The sequence below is a fragment of the Mastomys coucha genome, unplaced genomic scaffold, assembly GCF_008632895.1.
Source record: "Mastomys coucha isolate ucsf_1 unplaced genomic scaffold, UCSF_Mcou_1 pScaffold6, whole genome shotgun sequence".
Taxonomy (NCBI): Eukaryota; Metazoa; Chordata; class Mammalia; order Rodentia; family Muridae; genus Mastomys; species Mastomys coucha.
This window is the reverse complement of record NW_022196912.1, coordinates 91,261,119-91,280,261: the sequence shown is the minus strand read 5'-3', so window position 1 is coordinate 91,280,261 and position 19,143 is coordinate 91,261,119. Positions and strand designations below refer to the sequence as shown.

The following is a 19,143-nucleotide window of genomic DNA, read 5'->3' as shown; positions in this document are numbered from 1 at the left end:
CTACTGTCCCCCAACTAGATCTTCCATGTAAGGACTTCAGAGCCAAGTGAGGCCAGAAGAAGCAACCAGAAACACTCATGCCATATTCACAGAATTCTTCATCAACCACCTACCATCTAGGGAAGACATTTGTCAGTCTCTACGTAAGAACAATCAGTACTGAAGTGTGCACAGAAACTGCAAAGCCAGAAAAGTCGGCAGAGCACTCAAGTCTCTCTGGATCTGATTGACGGGCACCAGTAGAATAATCACAGCCAAGTAATGCAAGACGCGAAAACAAGGGCACGGGATGCAGTTTTAAGATGCTGCTGCCATCTAGTGGGTAGATGTCAGAAGTGCAAGATCAGACTGTGGATGTGTGAACTCAGGAGGCAGAGGCAAGTGGATCTCAATGAGTTCAAGGATAGCCTGATCTAGATAGCAATCCCGAGATAGATGGAGCTACATAATAGAAAGGCTCTGTCTCAAACAAACAAACAAACAAACAAACAGTAGTCTATAAGGCTGAAGAGTGGGTTAAGGGACGTCTGACAACCCCGATAACCTGAGTTTAATCCCTGGGACCCACGCATAGAAGGAGAGAGAACTGACTCCCTACTAGTTGTCCTCTGATCTCCAAGGCTGTGTCATGACAACACCAAGCTCCGCTCGTCTGCCCTCCACCAAATAAAAATAATAGCAGACCATGAACCCACCACACACACAAAATTAAATGGAATAAAAAGTTTAACTTTTAGAGAATTTGTTTATTTTATTTACGTGCATGGGTGTTTTGCCTAAATGTAGGCATGTGTACCGTGTGTGTGCCTGGCACCTGTGGAACACAGAAGAGGGCCATATCCTTGGCACTGGTACCGTGTGTGTGCCTGGCACCTGGGAACACAGAAGAGGGCCATATCCTTGGCACTGGAGTTACAGATGGTGAGCTGTAAGCTACGATACCCTAGGAACCTCACCTGGGTCCTCTGGAAGAATAAGCAGGGTTCTTAACCTACTGTCCCAATAAAAACATCTTAATACATTTTTAAAAAGGCTAAGTAGCAAGTTATAAAGCAGCAGTGGTGGCTCATGCCTGCAGTCCTAACATTCAGAAAGCTGATGGAGGAGAACTTATTCTGATGGGTCTGCTATACATTAGGTTAGCCTGGGCTACTGAATGAGACCCTAATCCCAGGCTAGAAAGATAGCCCTGTGGAAAAGCTTGCTGCCAAGACTGACAACCTCAATTCAATCCTGGTGTGGTGGCTTGAATAGATATGGCCCCACAGATTCATGGTTTGAATGCTTGGCCCACAGGGAATGGCACTATTAGGAGGTGGGGCCTTATTGGAGGAAGTGTGTCACTGTGGGGGTGGGCTTTAAGCTCTCCTATGCTCAAACTCTGCCCAATGTAGAAATGCAGTCTCCTCCTGGTTGCCTTCAGATTACGGTGTAGAACTCTCAGCTCCTTCCACACCATGTCTGCCTGCAGGCTGTCAAGCTCATCTCAAACTCACATAGATCCACCTGTCTCTGCCTCTGGGGTGCCAGGATTAAAGGTGTGAGCCACTACTACCCAACAAGAATGGCTTTTAAGTTAAAAGTTAAAACTAAATTGAATATAGACACCCCTGGATACACATATACATGAGACAGACAGACAAACACATTCAAAACTAAAATTAATCTTAATGTTAGGTGGTAGTGGCACATACCTTTAATCACGTCCCTTAAACCACTCTTCAGGAAGCAGAGGCAGGTGGATCTCTGTGAGTTCAAGGCCAGTCTGGTCTACAGGGAGTTCCTGAACAGCCAGGACTACACAGAGAAACCTTGTCTCTAGAAATCAAAAAAATTAAATGTTTTTCTTTATAAGAATTGCCTTGGTTATGGTGTAATACTAAATCCTATACCCATAGGTCTAGTTTTGTGGTGCAAACCTTGTTCCTTAATTTAAAACTACTGGTTAAATAAAAATAGTACAGCCAATTACTGGAGGGAAGAGAGGTCGGTGGGTTTTGAGTTACCTGGTTGGGGGTAGCAGAAAGAAAGGGAAAGGAGAAAGAACAGGAAGAGGAGGAAGCCACTATGAGAGATGAGCCATGATCAATGGCTGGGGGAAACAGCAAGTAACTGGGGTACACCGCTGGGGAAGCAGCCAGGCCAGCAGCTAGAAAAGTACATTAGGGGTTACCCCCCAGTGATTGTCAAAGCCAAATAAAATACCCATAGTCTGGGTCCCCTTCATTTGTAAGCCTGCAGGGGACAAGGTTAAATTGGTTCAACTGCAGTCTCTTTACAGTAACGAAGCCCTAACTAAGACATTTGCAATCCACACAGTGGGAGCAGAGTGAGACCCTACTTCAAGACAGTCAGACAGACAGACAGACGATCCTGTCTCCCTGCCTGCCACTCTACTCGAGGAAGGAGCGGATCACCACCTACCTACTCAGATCCAAGAAGCTCCTGACATTTGGCATTCAGACCATCGGGCTGAGAACGTAGCTCAGCGGCCAGGCTTCTGCCTGGCACACACAGCCCTAGTTTCAATGCCAATACTGCAAGAATGAAGAACACAAATTGCTAAACTCTACGTCATTTTTCAAAGATCAAAAAAAAAAAAAAAATCCAGATTTTTAAGTATAATTACAGACATGAGTGTGTTGCCATGTAATCCAATTTTTTAAAAATAATTCTGCAAGTCAAACAAAACATTTGGCTTATAAGCAACCGGTTTTGTTACAAGACAGAGTTAGAAGACAAGATGGTCTGGCTCTGCATACAAAGAACCAAGAAGCTGTGACCAACTATATGCCAACAGGGAAAAGTCGTGCCAGTGGGTCTGCCGGCACGGGGTGAACGTCAGATTCAGTCTCGATATCTATCATTATCTAACCGTAGATCTGGCTGTCAGAGCTGGTTATGGCGACATGGAATAGCTACGACTCCCCTGTAAACCTGGACATCACCACCAGGAAGAGAAGAGAAGGCAGGAGCTGGTGTACACAAGCAAACAAACAAACAAAAGGGGAACCCAAATAGATCACACAAATCAGAACAAATCCCTGGATGTGATTCTGACCCTGGCAGACCCTCTCCTATGTATGCCGAGCACCTTACAGTTCACCTGTGCCTGGGGTAAATTTCACCTCCAAAGTCAGTTCTGCCACTCACTCAAGGGCCACCCAGCTTGCACGGGGGATATCCCTGCGGACGCTCGGCAGTTATTTACTAACCAGTGAGGTCAAAGGTCCAAAGCGCAGGCTATTCATTCTTGGCTCCCAGCCTCCTACCCCATAACACCGACAGGCTCACAGCTCAGGTCCAAAAGCCCATAGGACACTTTGAGAATATGACATTCATTCTCACAAACACTGAGCCCACCCACGGAAATCCCCAGTTCTCCCCAGCACTTTCTGTCACTGGACAACTGATTTATCAAGTACACGTACTTATTGGTTAGCAAACTACACGTGGGGAGAGATTTGGGCTGTTTTATTCAGAGTTACAATTTTGGGCTTTGAAGATGTCCTGGCATAGAAAAAGCACACCGAGCAAGAAAATAAACACGCAAAGGACACATAGCTGTCTCTATTCCCAACCCTGCCCTCCTACCACAGACACAAGTTCTAGGATAGTATAGGTTATATAATAAGACCTTCCCTTCAAAAACAAAAGGCCGGGCGGTGGTGGCGCATGCCTTTAATCCCAGCACTTGGAAGGCAGTGGTAGGTGGATTTCTGAGTTTGAGGCCAGCCAAACCCTGACTGGAAAAAAAAAAAGTTGAGGCTTCTGGCAGAGGGCTATAATTCTAACTGAGAAGCTGAGGCAGGAGGACACCAAGTTTGAGGTTTGCCTCACCTACAGAATGAGTTCAAAGCTAGCCTGGGCAATTTAACAGGAACCATCTCAAAAAGTAAGAGAGCCGGATATAGTGGCACACACCTTTAGTCCTGGCACTCAGGAGGCAGAGGCAGGCGGATCTCTGTGAGTTCAAGTCCAGCATGGTCTATGGGGACAGTCAGGGCTACACAGAGAAACTACATTTTGAAACCACCCCCACCCTACAAAGGAAGAAGAGCCTAAGAAGATCACAGCTCAGGGGTAAGTATTAAGTCCTAGTTTTACCAGGGAGACGGGAGGAGAGGATGACTTTGGCCTAGCAAAAGGAAAAGTGTGGACCACTTACCACCAAGAGACTCTATGTATACACAGCTCGAGCTGAAAGATCACCTCTGGTTCAGGATTCCCATAGCTACGGCCCAAGCATGCAGGTACTGTAATGACTAAGCAGGTGAACTCGCCTACCAAATGAATTCTTGTTCACTGAGAACTGTCAACAGGTACACCAGCTCCTAGGTCAACGTGACAAGAAGCTGCCATAGGAGTATACTGAAGAAAACTGCCCAGGGCCAGTAGGGTGGCTGAGTGGGCGAAAGCTCTTGCTGAGCAAGCCTGAGGGCCTCAGTTTGACCCTGGAACTCCCAGTCAGGGGAAAACTGACTCTACAGAGTGTCTTCTTGTTTTCTCCATACATGCACCATGGCAAAGTGCATCAGCACCTACATACACACAATGATAAATCAAATTTAAAAAGAAAATAAAAAACTCTTAGGGTTGGCTGATATCATTCACAAGTAAAACACTTGTCTTACAAGGTCTTAGGTTTGAATCCCAGGATCCACCAAACAAATAAAAAAATTACAACCATGTAGTAGTACATGCCTGTAATCCCAGCATTCCAGAGATGGGAGGCAGCAGGGCCAGGAGTCCATAAAGATATCATACACTACATAGTTAAGTTCAAGGCCACCTTGGCTATTTTAAGATCCTGTCTCTAAAAGAAAGGAGAAAAAAGTCATCTGTAAGCACAACAGAATCTTAGTCTTGACCCTGGGTCTCTGTGAGAGCAGTAAATGTTCAACTGCTGAGCCATCTCAATTGAACCGTATTGGTAAGAACTGGCCACTATTCAATGGAGCAATGACCTTGCGTGTTCCAGTTCCTACAATTCTAAGACACCTTAGTAGTGAGAATTTTGATTTCTTAATAAACCCAGTTATGTTATGGGACTATGTTTTTGTTTGAATCCCAGGTACAGGATATGGGACTGCTTTAGATTGTCTACAATAGCTAACTATGATTTGGCCAGCTGAAGGTAGTTTACTTTTAGAATTCTGGGGACTCTTGAGAGGGAATGAAAATGCCAGAACCCCGAGAGAGGAGGTGGCTGCTGTGGTTTGTCAGGTGGGTATGAGCAAAGAGACAACAAGAAGAAACTGGATATCCTGAAGTCGAAGATCAGCATTGCCCCAAAGAATAAGTGTCCTAACAAGAAGTGTCCTAACAGGAAGTCCCTAACAAGGTCCATGCCCCTTGCCCTGCTGATCTTTCTCGCCTACCTAGTTCTGAGGGGCTGGAAGGGACTGGGATGGAGAGGGTGGTAGGTAAAAAATATCGAAAGTAGCTAGAACTACAGTTACACACAGTCCCAACAGAAATATGCACATTAGAGTATTCCACCAGAAGACACACAAAAATACCAGAAACAGCCAAGCATGGTGGCACACATCATTAATCCCAACATTTGGGGTGCAGAGTCTGGCAGTTTCTGTGAGCTTGGTCTAGTGTGATGGTCTGTATACACTTGGCCCAGGGAATGGCACTATTAGGAGGTATGGCCTTGTTAGAGTAGGTGTGTCATTGTGGGCATGGGCTTTAATACCCTTGTTCTAGCTGCCTAGGAGCCAGTCTTCTCTAAGCAGCTTGCAGATGAAGATGTAGACCTCTCAGCTTCTCCTGCACCATGCCTGCCTGGACTCTACCATGCTACCACTTTGAGGATAATGGACTAGACTTTTGAACCTGCAAACCAGCCTCAATTAAATGTAGTCCTTGTAAGAGTTGCCTTGGTCATGGTATCTTAGTCATGTGAACGCACAGCAGTAAAACTCTAAGACAGAAGTTGGTACCAGGAGTGGGGTATTGCTATGATAGGACTGACCCTGCTTTTGCTTGGAAGAATGTGAATTTGGGGACTTTGGATTTGGAAAGCAGTGAAATGCTTTAAGTGGAGCTTAATGGGCCATCCTAGTAGGAATAAGGAAGACTTTGTCACTGACAGTGATCTGAACTGTGGAAGCCTGGCTCTAGAGGTCTCAGAAGAGAAGAATTTTAATATGTGGCCAAGAGACTGTTCTTATGATATTTTTGCTGAGGAATTTGGCTGCTTTTTGGCCTTATCTTAAAAGTCTGCCTGAGGCTAAGGTAAAGAAATTTATATTAATTGCATTGACAAAGGAAATGTCAAAAAATCTCAGCAGTGACTTTGTTCTCTGGTTAAGTCTCATGAAGAGCATTCTGAATTAGCGTAGCAAGCTTAGAAAGGAAAAATATAAAATATGTTTTGAGTATTACAGGGGTACCAGGAAGTAAAATGGAGTTGAATCCCATGTTCAAGGAGATAACAGATAAAACGGAGTAGGGCTTTGGGGCAAGATTTCACCCAGTTAAGTTTAGGTCCAGGTGTGATGGACCACACTTTTAATTCCTAGCATTTAGGGGAGGCTTATATCTCTGAGTTCATGGTTAATCTACAGAGAAAGTTCCAGAACACCCAAGTCTAGGAAGTGAGGGAGTTGGAAAACAGAAAGCTGGAAACAGAATAAGTGGGACCATGTTCCAGCCCCAGCAAGCAGCAGAACTCAGCAGCTTTGCCATGTGGCTCTGGCTTTAGAGTCCAGAATAGAAGAGACTACTGGGACAGTTGATGCTGGTTAGCTAGAGCTAAAAAATTAGTAGTAATTAGGAGACTAGCATCACTGAGGTGAAATCTTCTGGGAAGTGTTTTCCAAGAGCACAGAGAAGCTGTGTTCCAGAGACAGCCAAGGTTGTAGCTCATGACTAGCCTGGCTAGGAACTCACTGTATGAAGGAGGAGGCCCTCAACTCCTGATTCTCCTGCCTCTACATCAGAAGGTCTAGACCCACCACACCAAGCCACATCAGAAAGGAAAGAGAGAGAGAGAGAGAAAGAGAGAGAGAGAGAGAAGGAGAGAAAGAAAGAAAGATATATTTGTTTATTTACTTTATGTATATGGTTATGTAAATTAATTAATCTTAATATAAACAGTGAATTAATCAGGCGGCTGTATTTCCTTATCTTATGCTATTTCCCAGTCACCACACGGAAAAAATAAGATTTATTCAAAACTGCACCTCAATAGCTGGGCAGTTAAATGGGCACCTTTACCTCCTAAGTTGATCTGGCTACCTCCCAGCCCCAGCCCATAATACTTGCATATTATCATTGATCTGGTTCTTCAGACCCTTCTTCATGGCTCCAATTCCTCCATCCTACCAGCTCCTGAATCTCCCTTCCCCTTCCTCTGGTTGGTGGATGTCCCATCCTATTCTCTATTCTGTCCAGCCATTGGGTGATCAGCATTTACTGACAAGGCAGAGAATAAACCGCAAGAACTGTTTACACAAACTTGAGATGGGAGATTCTAGGTATAAGCATTACGTTATTGTGTCCAGATTGAAACAAGATGTGAAAGTAGAAAAATCAGCATTTGAATAACCCAAGGGCAAACTTTACATAGCATTCAAAGCATTGTGCCTGCACAGCTACACATTCTAATTCAGCGGACAACTTACAGGGGTCAGTTCTCTCTCTCCTTCATGTGGATCTTAGGGAATAAACTGAGGCCCTCAGCCTTGGTGGCAAGAGCCCTTAGCCTTTGAGGTACTTCACTGGCCCTCTATCCTATCACTCTGAATAAAGACAAACTCTCCAAGCAATTCTAATATCCAACCAATGTTGAAAACCACTGGAATGGATCTGCTTTCAAAAAGAAACCCAAGCAGACATCCATATTATACATCAATTATAGATGATTAATATAGCTAATGTATACTGAGCATTCACTGTGCCAGGAAGATTCATGAGCATGCGCACGCACACATGCACACATTCGCACCCCTCAGCACCTCTTCTGAGGGAAAAGCAAATTAAAACCACTGAGAGAAAACTTCACCAGCCCAACCCCTCCAAAAAAACTTCACCCCCATGAGGAAGTGTATTATCGAAAGGGCAAGGCCAAAGGTTCAGCAATTAAAAGTCCTTACAGCGCAAGCCTGACAACCCTGATTCCTATGCTCATCCCTCAGTGAAGAGAATCTACTACAATTGTCTTCTGGTCTCCACACTCATACACACCATTCAAGCTCACTGCAAATGTGTGCGTGTGTATAATTATTCCATATATGTGTGTGTGTGTGTATGTATATATATGTGTGTGTGTGTATATATACACATATATATGGAATATATATGTATGTATATATATATATATGGAATAAATAGGGAAGCACAGAAACAAAGAAATCCTGGTACACTGTTGATGGAAACATGAATTCATATGACCGCTAAAAAAAGTAGAGTGCAGTTGCCTTTTAAAATCAGAAATATCAGGCTGAAGAGATGGCTCAGTGGGTAAGAGCACCGACTGCTCTTCCAAAGGTCCTGAGTTCAAATCCCAGCAACCACATGGTGGCTCACAACCATCCATAATGAGATCTGATACCCTCTTCTGGGTTGTCTGAAGACAGCTACAGTGTACTTACATATAATAAATAAATCTTTAAAAAAAAAAAATCAGAAATATCCTTCTGTGGCAAAAACCAAGATGAAGCAATGAGCTATGGGGTCTGTCTCTAAGATTTCACTCATACCAGTGGCTGGTGGGGCTTGGACCTACAATGCCACTTCTGTTATTACAGTCAATTCAGGATCAAAAGACTGAGGAACTGAAAGACCAGTGAATGCTACAGTTCCTAGCCTATAGTAAATGGGTTAATTTATGTTTTTTGTTCGTTTGTTTTTAAATTAGTCAGGCAGGGCATGGTGGCGTGCTCGACTTTAATCCCAGTACTCCAGAGGCAAAGGCAAGCAGATCTCTGGGTTCAAAGCCATCGTGGTCTGCAGAGTGAGTTCTAGGACAGCCAAGGCTACACAAGAGAAATGCTGTTTCAAACACACACACACACACACACACACACACACACACACACACACACACACACTACATGATGGTGCTGGAGAGATGGGTCAGTGGTTAAGAGCATTATCTGCTCTTCCAAAGGACCCAGGTTCAATTCCCAGGGCCCCTCTGACAATTCACAAACTGTTAACTCCAGCTCTAGGGGATTTGACACCCTCACAGAGACATAACAGATACACTAAAATAAAAAAATGGTAACTAAAAAAAGTTATGACCGGGCGGTGGTAGCACACGCCTTTAGTCCCAGCACTTGGGAGGCAGAGGCAGGCGGATTTCTGAGTTCAAGCCAGCCTGGTCAACAGAGTGAGTTCCAGGACAGCCAGGGCTACACAGAGAAACCCTGTCTCAAAAAACAAACAAACAAACAAACAAAAGTTACAAAGTACTTTATGAATATGTACAGACTATGTATCCATTTAAAATTTTAAAAATCAAATCAAGTTTTAAAAATTAAAAACAAAATAGAATTACCAGAACTAACACTCCCTTTCCTGGATGTGTAACCAAAGAAAATTAAATTACAAACTTGTAAGGAAATCTGTTGACTAATAACAATTGTAGCATTAGTCACAAGAGCTATAATATGGGAAGGAAATATCTAGGTTGTGACTTTATTAATGGTTGCTCTTATGACATTACAGGTCCTTTAGAAGCCAGGGCATTGCAGGTGCCAGTGCCTCTACCACTGAATAGCCATGGCTTCAACAGACACATGGAAGAGAATTAGACATACTGTGAAATGTTATCCATCCTTTAAAAAGGAGATCTGTCCATGGATAGATGGATAGAGCTGGAGGGCACTATGCTTAAGGAAACAACCCTGACATTGTAAGAAAAATGCTATATAATTGCATTTATAGGGAAGTTAAATCCAAGCCCACAGCTAGAAATAAAACAGGGCAGGGGCAGAAACCAGATGTATCCCAAAGAATACAAAGTAGGAGATACGGAAGAGTAACAAATCAGGAGCCCCAGGGTAGAACAGAGGACTGTGGGGGAATCAAAGGATACTGTATCCAGGATTGTACCCAGTAAGTTCATTTTAGCAAGGCTTATAAGAGGTAACTCCCATGCATTTACATCACTTTAGTAACCATATACATTATTACTACCTATATGTAACCCATAATACGTTGCCAACCTTAAGTATACATAGTAAATTTTTAAAAGCATTATTATTTATGTGTGTGCGTGCGTGCGTGCGTGCGTGTGTATGTGTGTGTGTGTGTGTGTAAGTGTCTGCCATGCCTGTGCATGGGTACTCAGAAGGCAACCTTGGAGCTGGAGTTACAGGCAGTTTTGAGTGGTCTGAACAGGGTGCTAAAAACTGAACTGAGTTATCTGGAAGAACAAGATGCACTCTCTTAATCCCCGAGCCACTTCTCCAGCCCCCACATTTAGGTTTAAGAAAGAAAAAAAGCAGGCATGGTGATATATGTCTTTAATGCTAGCACTCAGGAGGCAGAGGCAGGTAGAGCTGAGGCTAGTCTGGTCTACAGGGTGAGTTCTAGGACAGCCAGGGATACAGAGAGAAACCCTGTGTTGAAAAACAAGCAAATAAACTGGGTGGTGGTGGCGCACACTTTTAATTCCAGTACTTGGGGGGCAGAGGCAGGAGGATTTCTGAGTTCGAGGCCAGCCTGGTCTACAGAGTGAGTTCTAGGACAGCCAGGACTATACAGAGAAACCCTGTCTCAAAAAACAAACAAACAAACAAACAAAAAACAAAACAAAACAAAAAGAAAGAAAGAAAAACAAGCAAATAAACAAAAGCCCGATGCAGTGGTACAGATCTGTGATCCCAGCCCTTGGAAGGTATAAGCACTGAATCAGTTATTCAAAGTCAGGCTCTGCTACATTTGAGTTTGAGGCAACCCTGGGTTACTTGAGAGAGAAAGAGAGAGAGAGAGAGAGAGAGAGAGAGAGAGAGAGAGAGAGAGAGAGAGAGAGAGAGAGAGAGGAGAGAACTTGAGAGAGAAGGGGGAAGAGAGAGAGGAGAGAGAAAGAGACAGACAGACAGACACACACACACACACACACACACACACAGAGAGAGAAAGAGAGAGAGAGAGAAAGAGAGAGAGAGAGAGAGAGAGAGAGAGAGAGATGTGTGGAGTTCTTCCTTGCCTTAGTACAAGATTTAGCACTTAATTTATATTTCTCCTCCTTTTTTTCCCAGTCTTCAACAAAGGACCACTTTACCCTGGAGTAGGCTCCACCATCATTCTCTCAAAGCTTTTTCTGACAATGCTAAGTGTTTACTGGACAATAACTGCCACAGCAGTTAATAAATAACCAGTGACACCTAATGTCCTAAAAGCAACCTTCAGTAAGTTCCCCAAACCACACCTCTCCCTCCCCCTGCTCCCTCTCTCTCCTCAGCATTCCCCAAAACTCACTCCCTAAACAAAAAGCAAGGAATGTAGCCCAGAGCCCAGCCCTCTCTCCCAAATCTTCAAAAGGGTGCTCCTCTCTGGGATGACACTTGGCAAACATTTTCACTAGTTAAGCATTTAAAACTGCAGGGCCAGAAGAAGTGGTCAAATGGAATATAGAATAGAGTCAGCACACCAGAGCTAAACTGAAAAATAACTTTAGTGCCAGGACACATAGGGGGTTGTTAAAGGGTAAAGCATGAGAGGGCTGGGTTGTAGCTGAGTAGTGCAGCGCTTGTCTTGCATGTGCGACAACTTGGAAGTGAAGCGGACAGGGTGAGAGAGAAAGTAAAAAAAAAACCCAACCAATCAACCAACCAAACAAACAAAAAAAACGGCATTTGTTGTAAGGAATGCATTGAATTAGAGGAAACTCTCTAGGCCAGGTGTGGTGGCGTAAGCCATTAATCCCAGCACTCGGGAGGCAGAGGCAGGATGGGATCTCTGTGAGTTCAAGATCAACATGGTCTACAGAGTGAGTACCAGGACAGCCAGAGCTCCGTGGAGAGACCCTGTGTCAAAAAACAAACAAACAAACAAAATGTAGAAAGAGACCCGTTGTCACCAATCACCCGTGTCAAATCTTGCCACAATCGAATCACCACCAAATTGCAAGACAAGCGGCTGTGCTGGGTTTCTGAGGTTGGACTCCCCAGGTAGCCCATGTCTAGGCAGAATAATGCCTGCCAGCAGCTACACTTTTGAGAGCAAGCAAGATCAGGTCAGGACTTGCCGCCAAAACATAGGAATGCAGCCACCCCAGGCAGTCTATTACACACTGGGCTGGGCATGTGTTTCTCTGGCTTCAGGAAACCAGTCTTGAGATTCTAGGGGCCGTGTCGAAGTCCTCTCTTCCCACAAAACCCACCTAAGCACCTCTCCTGCAGAGCCCAGGCGCTCGGGGATCCGCACGCCCTGCTCTGAGCCCGCCACCACGGTCACTGGCAAGTACTTACGCAGAGACCACTTTCCCGTTCAGGATTCCCGCAGGTGCCATGGCCTTTGCTAGTCTGCCACCCACAGTGAACACCAGCAAAAAACAGGTTCCAGTCCCTCCCGGAGCACGCCGGACAGCACAACCCACGTGCTCAGAGACCTCCCGGGGAAACTCAGCTAGTGCGCCTGCGTCGCGCTCCCAGCAGCGAAGGTGCGCAGGCGACCCGGAAAGACGTCGTGACCCGCTGACAGCGGAGGCCCAGGAGCGTCTGCGGGAGCCGGTGGGCCCAGGCAACAAGAAGATTGTCACCAAAGACTGGTTGGCGGCTCTGACTGGCTGTGGAAAGAGCCTGTGCGGAGCCCGCCTCTGATGGGCCGGGAGCTTCCCGCCTCGCTTTTAGCCAATCAGAGAGAGTGTGTAGGGGGCGCGGTGGGGCGGAGACTGGGCGGAGCCCGGGCAGGAATGGGCCTGTTTGAACGAGTTCGCGTGACCTAGGGTGCGGCGACAGAGTCCTGCAAAGCAGTGCGATCTTGGGTCGTCCTGGCTTCTCCGGGCAGGAGCTTGGGGGCCTTAGGCTAATTACGGCTACTGGAGCGGCGATGCGGCTTTCCACGTTGTCATTGTCCCGAGCTTTCAGAGTGTGGTGGGGGACACCAGGGATAACTGCCTCTCTGTTACCCTCCTGGCAAGAGTGAGGATATCCTAACGAGGCAGTTGTGTCCCTCAGGTTAGCCATCTGCGGAGATGGCACCCCAGGGAATTGAATTTCCACCAACCAGAGTAGAAATTTGTTTTCGGGAAGAGATTTCAGAGATTGCCTTGCAGGACTGAAGCCTAGAGAGTGATGGACGGAGGCCACACCTCGACCTTCACTGTTCAGCTCTATATTAAGTCTGACTCTACTTAAACCTTAGCTTCATATTAAGACTCAGAAAATAAGACTTCTCTTTGTCCCTTTTTCCAACGTGGCCATATTGAATAAATCTCCTTTTTCCTTATCTTACCATTACTTGTTTAATTGGCTTATTCAAGATGGTGACTAACCTGGTTTATTGGATTCTCAGAGCCCAGGGTCTGACTCTCAATTCTAGTAACAGTAAGGAGGATCAGTCCACAGCCTTGGCATAGACAAGTTCGCTACCACTGAACCAGGCCTTCCATAACTAAAACCGAACCTGCTATCCTCCCAGGGTTGAAGCCCAAAGGCAGGCTCACTCAGTCCAGCAGCTAAGAGGGGCCTCAGAGCAGGAGCTGGGTCTCCAGCAGTGTGAAGAGAGCAGGATTCAGGACAAGTGATCGGCTACGCTCAGCAGATGAGTATTGAAGCAGAGACCATCAGCTAGATGCCAGTGAGGCTGACATCCCTCCCCATTCGCCCAGGTGCAGAAATGAGTTACCCATGTCCTTGGGAGCCTGGTGGTAGAGGAAGGCATCAGAGTCACTGAATTGGCTTTGCTTTTTCGCTGCTGGAACTGGACTGGATTCTTACTGTTGGGTTTGAGGTAGAAGCGGAGAAAACTTATTTCAGATGTGGAAGCTTAAAAATGAAAGCTTTATTCTCTGAGCACTCAGAGAGGCAGCCAGTTCAGGACCTGAAACATGTCCCAGAAAGGAGATTGTGCATTTTTTTAAAAAAGATTTATTGTTTTATGTGTATGAGTACACTGTAGCTGTATAGATGGCTGTGAGCTATCATGTGTATGACTGCTGTTGATCTCAGGACCTCTGCTGGCCCCGCTCGCTCCCGGCCCGAGATTGTACGTTTTAAAAGGATGGGAACACAAAGTGAGGGGTGAGCTGGGTGAGCTCCAGTGTTATCCAATTGTATTTTGTTTGACATTTTGGATTAAGTGAGGGAGTAGCCGTTGGAGCCTGGGCAGTATCCAGGACACCTGGCTTCAAGGCCCTTAATTCATTCTCCTGGACTTTACGTCTGGAGCTCAGAGTGATAAGGTGACAACGGAGTGGGTCAGCTTCGTGTAGTTGATTAGGGCAGAAGAGGCCATTAGTTATGTATTTTTATAACTTATGCACCTTGGTTTAGAAAAACAGCAATTTCTATATTCTTTACCAGTTAACAGACAAATAAGAAAACATTTGGAGAAGTAGGGGTAGTTCATTCCTAGATCTGAGAACATGAACCTGTCTGACCCTGCCAGCAAGATGGAGAAGCTGTCCCTGAGACGTCTGGATTCAGACAACTGTTCCCAACAGAAGCTGTTCAGCTATAGGGACATCCCCAGTTGTCTTAGGGCCTGGGACCTTGACTTTAGTTCTTCCCTATAAAATAAATGGAGTCTGTAAACAAAATGTTAGTACCTAGATAAAGTTTCTTTGGCTTCTTCCCAACATTACCCTTCTCTGGCTGCAATTTCCCCCATTGTTCTAAAGATAAGTCCTTCCCTAGAACTCACCACATGGCTGTTGATTTAGCAGCCACTGTTAGAGTGGTATGTTTCAACCTAAGGCAGGACACGTGACTGCCCACTCCCCATCCCCCACCCCCACCCGACCTTTCTGCCCTGGGAATTAGCCCAGGGCCTGGCATGCCAAGCAAGGGGCTTCTACCAGCAGCTAAGTTCCCCCACGCCAGGGCAGACCTTGTACTGAACTTGGTTTTGTTTGTTTTGTTTTGTTTTGTTTTTTCCTGCACTAATGTGTGTATTTTAGTTTGTGACTTTTGTCTGAAATCTAGGGTTGTTTTACATTACATCCATATATAGTTAGATAATCTCTGTTTTATGTCATTCGCAGTTTAACTGAAGTATAATGTGTAGATTGTAACATTTGCCCATTTTAAAGAATGCAAGTGTATGATTTTTAGTTTACAATGTTTCCATTTACAGAGCTGTGTAACTGTTGCCATGATATAATTAAGAAATTGATGCTGTCTTCATTGTTGGTTGGGTTTGCAGGGAGGAGCAGGTGATATCCAACCCAGGGTTTCTACTATGGTTAAACATGAGTTCTACTAATAAACTACAGCTCCAGCCCCTCCTTTACTATTCTTTTTGGAGGGGGGATTTTTTTAAAGACAGGGTTTCTCTGTGTAGCCTTGGCTGTCCTGAAACTTGATCTGTAGACCAAGCTGGTCTGGAACTCACAAAGAGAAAGCTGCCTGATTCTGCCTCCTGAGTGCTGGGATTAAAGCAAAGAAAAGGAGAGAAAAAAAAGCCTGAAGAGATGACTCAGCGGTTAAGAGCATTTGGTGCTTTTGAAAAAGACCCAGGCTTGGTTCCCAGCACCCACACACCAGATTATAACCACCTATAACTCCAGTTCTAAGCAACCCAACTTTCTCTTCTGACATCTATGGCTCCTGCACATACAAACTGTACATACACAAATACATGCAATAAGGATTTTTTTTTTTTTTTTTTTTTTTGGCTTTTTGAGACAGGGTTTCTCTGTACAGCCCTGGCTGTCCTGGAACTCACTCTGTAGACAAGGCTGGCCTCGAACTCAGAAATCCGCCTGCCTCTGCCTCCCAAGTGTTGAGATTAAAGGCGTGTGCCACCACTGCCCGGCTGCAATAAGGATTTTTAAATGCAAGAAATGGTCCCATAAATTTCAGTTAGTGTGTCTGTTGTTTATTGCATTTCAAAGACTTTTCACTCATTTAGCTACTTTGTTGTCGAGAAAAAGGCCCAAATCCCATTTAACAGGTAGGGAAACGGTCTTAAGCCCATAAGTCCAAGGTCCAAAACTATGACTAGGTTAGGCCCCAAACCTAATGCCTCATCCCTAAAGTTATTGCTTCTGCCATCTAAGCAGACCAGTTTTCAGCTATGTACCTTTGTATGAGCTGTATAATTCATTCATTGAACAAGTGACTGTTGAGCAGCCATTTCCTGCCATTAATTCTGCTCCAAATGCTGACAGTGCCCTAGAGGGCCCAGCATTACAGGGAATTATATTCTGGTGGAGGATACAAACATCGATTAAATATGTAATTTTAGAGACAAAAGAATAGCCATACTATTATTTATTTATTTTTCTGTGCTAGGGATGAAAGCCAATATCTTGTATCTGCTGGGCAAATGTTACACTGGTTGCTAAGTGACACCCCTAACCCAAAGACATGCTATTAAAAAAAAAAAAAAAAGATGAACCAGTGTGTTAGTAACTTTTCTGTTACTGTGATAAAACACTATGACCAAAGCAATTTATAGAAAGAAGGTTTTATTTGGGGTTTATGGTTTCAGAGGGTCCGTCATCATCACAGGAGGCATGGCAGCAGGCAGGCATGACAGTGAGAGTAGCAGGCATGACAGCAAGAGCTATGAACTCACATGTCAAACCCCTAACAGGAGGCGGATATCGCACAGGGAAAGGCAAAAGGCTTTAAAACCTCAGAGCCTTCTCGCAGTGACATACCTCCTTCAACAATGCCATACTTCCAAATCTTCCACTAACTGGGAAACAAAGTATCTAACCATCTAAGCCTTGGACTTTCAATCCACCACAGCCGGGCATGGTAGTGCGCTGTTTTTACTGCCTGTGCTGGGAGGCAGGGGCAGGCCAACCTCTGAGTTTAAGGCCAACCTAGTCCACAGAGCAAGTTTCAGGACAGCCAAGGCTTAAAAAGGAATCTTTTCTTGAAAAACACAAAGGAAAACCAAGGAACACACACACACACACACACACACACACACACACACACACACACACACACGGCGGTGGGGGGTAAGTGTTTATATTAGGAGGGGGCTCTAAAAGGATAAGTGCTTATATCAGAAGGGGATGGGAAAATGATATTTTAAAGATTTTTTTTTGTCTGTTCACACTGTGGAAGGTTGAAACTCACATAATACACATGCTAGGCAAACACATGACCAATGTTCCCCATCTTCAGTCTAAGTGCCCTGCTTACAAGCGTGGTAAGAGAAGTTTCTCTGGGAAGCTGGTGTGAGAGGAACCCTACTGAGCAAGGGGCTTGGAGTGTGAGGGGGAAAGTGAGGACTTAGCCTGAGTGGCTAGGCAGGTAGAGCTGCCATTTTAACTTTTTTGCTGAAAGGATCATATTGAGGGATAAGACTCTCAAAGAGAACTGATTATATTCAAATGTTCTTAGATGCCTCCTGACATCCAGTCCCTAGAACATTTCAACGTTTAGAGTTCCAGGAGATGGGCAGAGGACATGGCCTCAAGGGAAAAAAAAAGACACATGCCATGCAAGCCTGCCAACCTGAGTTCCAACCCAGACCCCAAGTGAAAAACAGGGTGCAATAACCCAGTGTTCCTCCTCAGAGATGGAGGCAGAAACAAGAGAAGCACGTAGAAGCTGTACCCCCCAGAAACAATGGAAGACCTGCCTCAAAACAGGGTGGAAAGAGAGAACCAACTCCTGAAAGTTATCCTTTGACCTCCACATGAAGGTTTGGGGTACACACAAACACACACACACACACACACACACACACACACCCAGAATGTAATGTCAGAATCGAGCTGCTACTCAGACTACAATACCACACAGCAGCTCTGCTAGTCTCAGTCATCCAGTGGTGTACTACTGGGCCATTGCTATATTACCTATGTGTCTCTAGCTAAAACTCCCAGGCAGCAGGAGTGAGTTTACATCCAAGTGGGTATGCGTGGGCTACACATCCTGCTTACCACTTCCTTCTCTGCCTCCTGCCTGGGAATCAGAGGGTCTGCCGCAGGCTTGTGCTTGTATCCATCCTCAGTACAGTGTAAGAAGAGAATCCTGCTTCTGCCTCGTGAGCCTTGATTTCCTCTCTTCAGAGTCCCCACAATGCAGTTTCATCTCTGGTCCTAGAGTCTTAACTCCTGTTGTCTATGTTTGTTTGTCCATGGCACTTATAGCTCTTCTAATCAATAATTCACCCCAGTGTCTCCTTGAGCCCCCATATGAGACCTTTCACACACACACACATTTTTTAATTTGTTTACTTTAATTTTATGTGCATGGCTGTTTCACCTGCATGCATGTCTGTGTACAGTTTACATGCCTGGTACCCCAGGAGGCCAGAAGAGTTTGTCAGATCCCGTGGAACTGGAGTTACTCAGATGGTCCAGAGTCACCCTACACACGTGCTCCAAATGGAATCCAGGAAGAGGAGCCAACGTTCTTAACCACTAAGCCGCCTTGCTAGCCCTCTTAACACAAATCTTTAAAAAAAGAAAAAAAGCATTTCAGGAGATGAGGAGCTGGGGCGGGGGGTGAGGGGGCATGTAGAAAGAGAGGGAGAGTTGAGCGTATGAGAGGAGAACCATAAAGCCCACTGCCTTAGAAAGCAAATGAGGATGTACTTCATAGAAAGAAAGGCAAGCCTGTGAAACCCTGAGGACAGGGCAAATGAGGATAGACAAAAAAGAACATTCTTCTGAGACTAGAAAGACAAAATATTTAAATCCTAATAATGGAGGTTGCTATTAATACTGTATATTATTTTTGCCCAGACCCCATTTTTAATTTCATAATATCTATCAAAAATTTAAATGTACCATGGTGGCACATGCCTTTAATCCCAGCAATTGGAAGGTAGAGGCTGGGAGATCTCTGTGAGTTCAAGGCCAGGCTAATCTACATAGGGAGTTCTAGGCTAGCCAAAGCTACATAAATGAGATCCTGCTATTACACACACACACACACACACACACACACACACACACGCACATAAATGTGTCAGGATGAAATGGTACATGCTTATATGATCAGCACTTGGGAGGTACAAGGCTGGTCCAGACTAAATAGTTAGATT

At 45.0% G+C, this 19,143-nt stretch overlaps 1 protein-coding gene across 1 annotated transcript in view; it reads right to left on the bottom strand.

The window, feature by feature from the left end:
• Mthfd1 (methylenetetrahydrofolate dehydrogenase, cyclohydrolase and formyltetrahydrofolate synthetase 1) overlaps window positions 1–12,749 on the bottom strand; it is a 71,995-nt gene extending 59,246 nt beyond the window's left edge. The window contains exon 1 of the mRNA XM_031356422.1: window positions 12,435–12,749. Within this exon, the coding sequence (XP_031212282.1) occupies window positions 12,435–12,475 (41 nt within the window). The 5' untranslated portion in view covers window positions 12,476–12,749. The remainder of the gene's footprint in view (window positions 1–12,434) is intronic.
• Window positions 12,750–19,143: the final 6,394 nt, after the last annotated feature.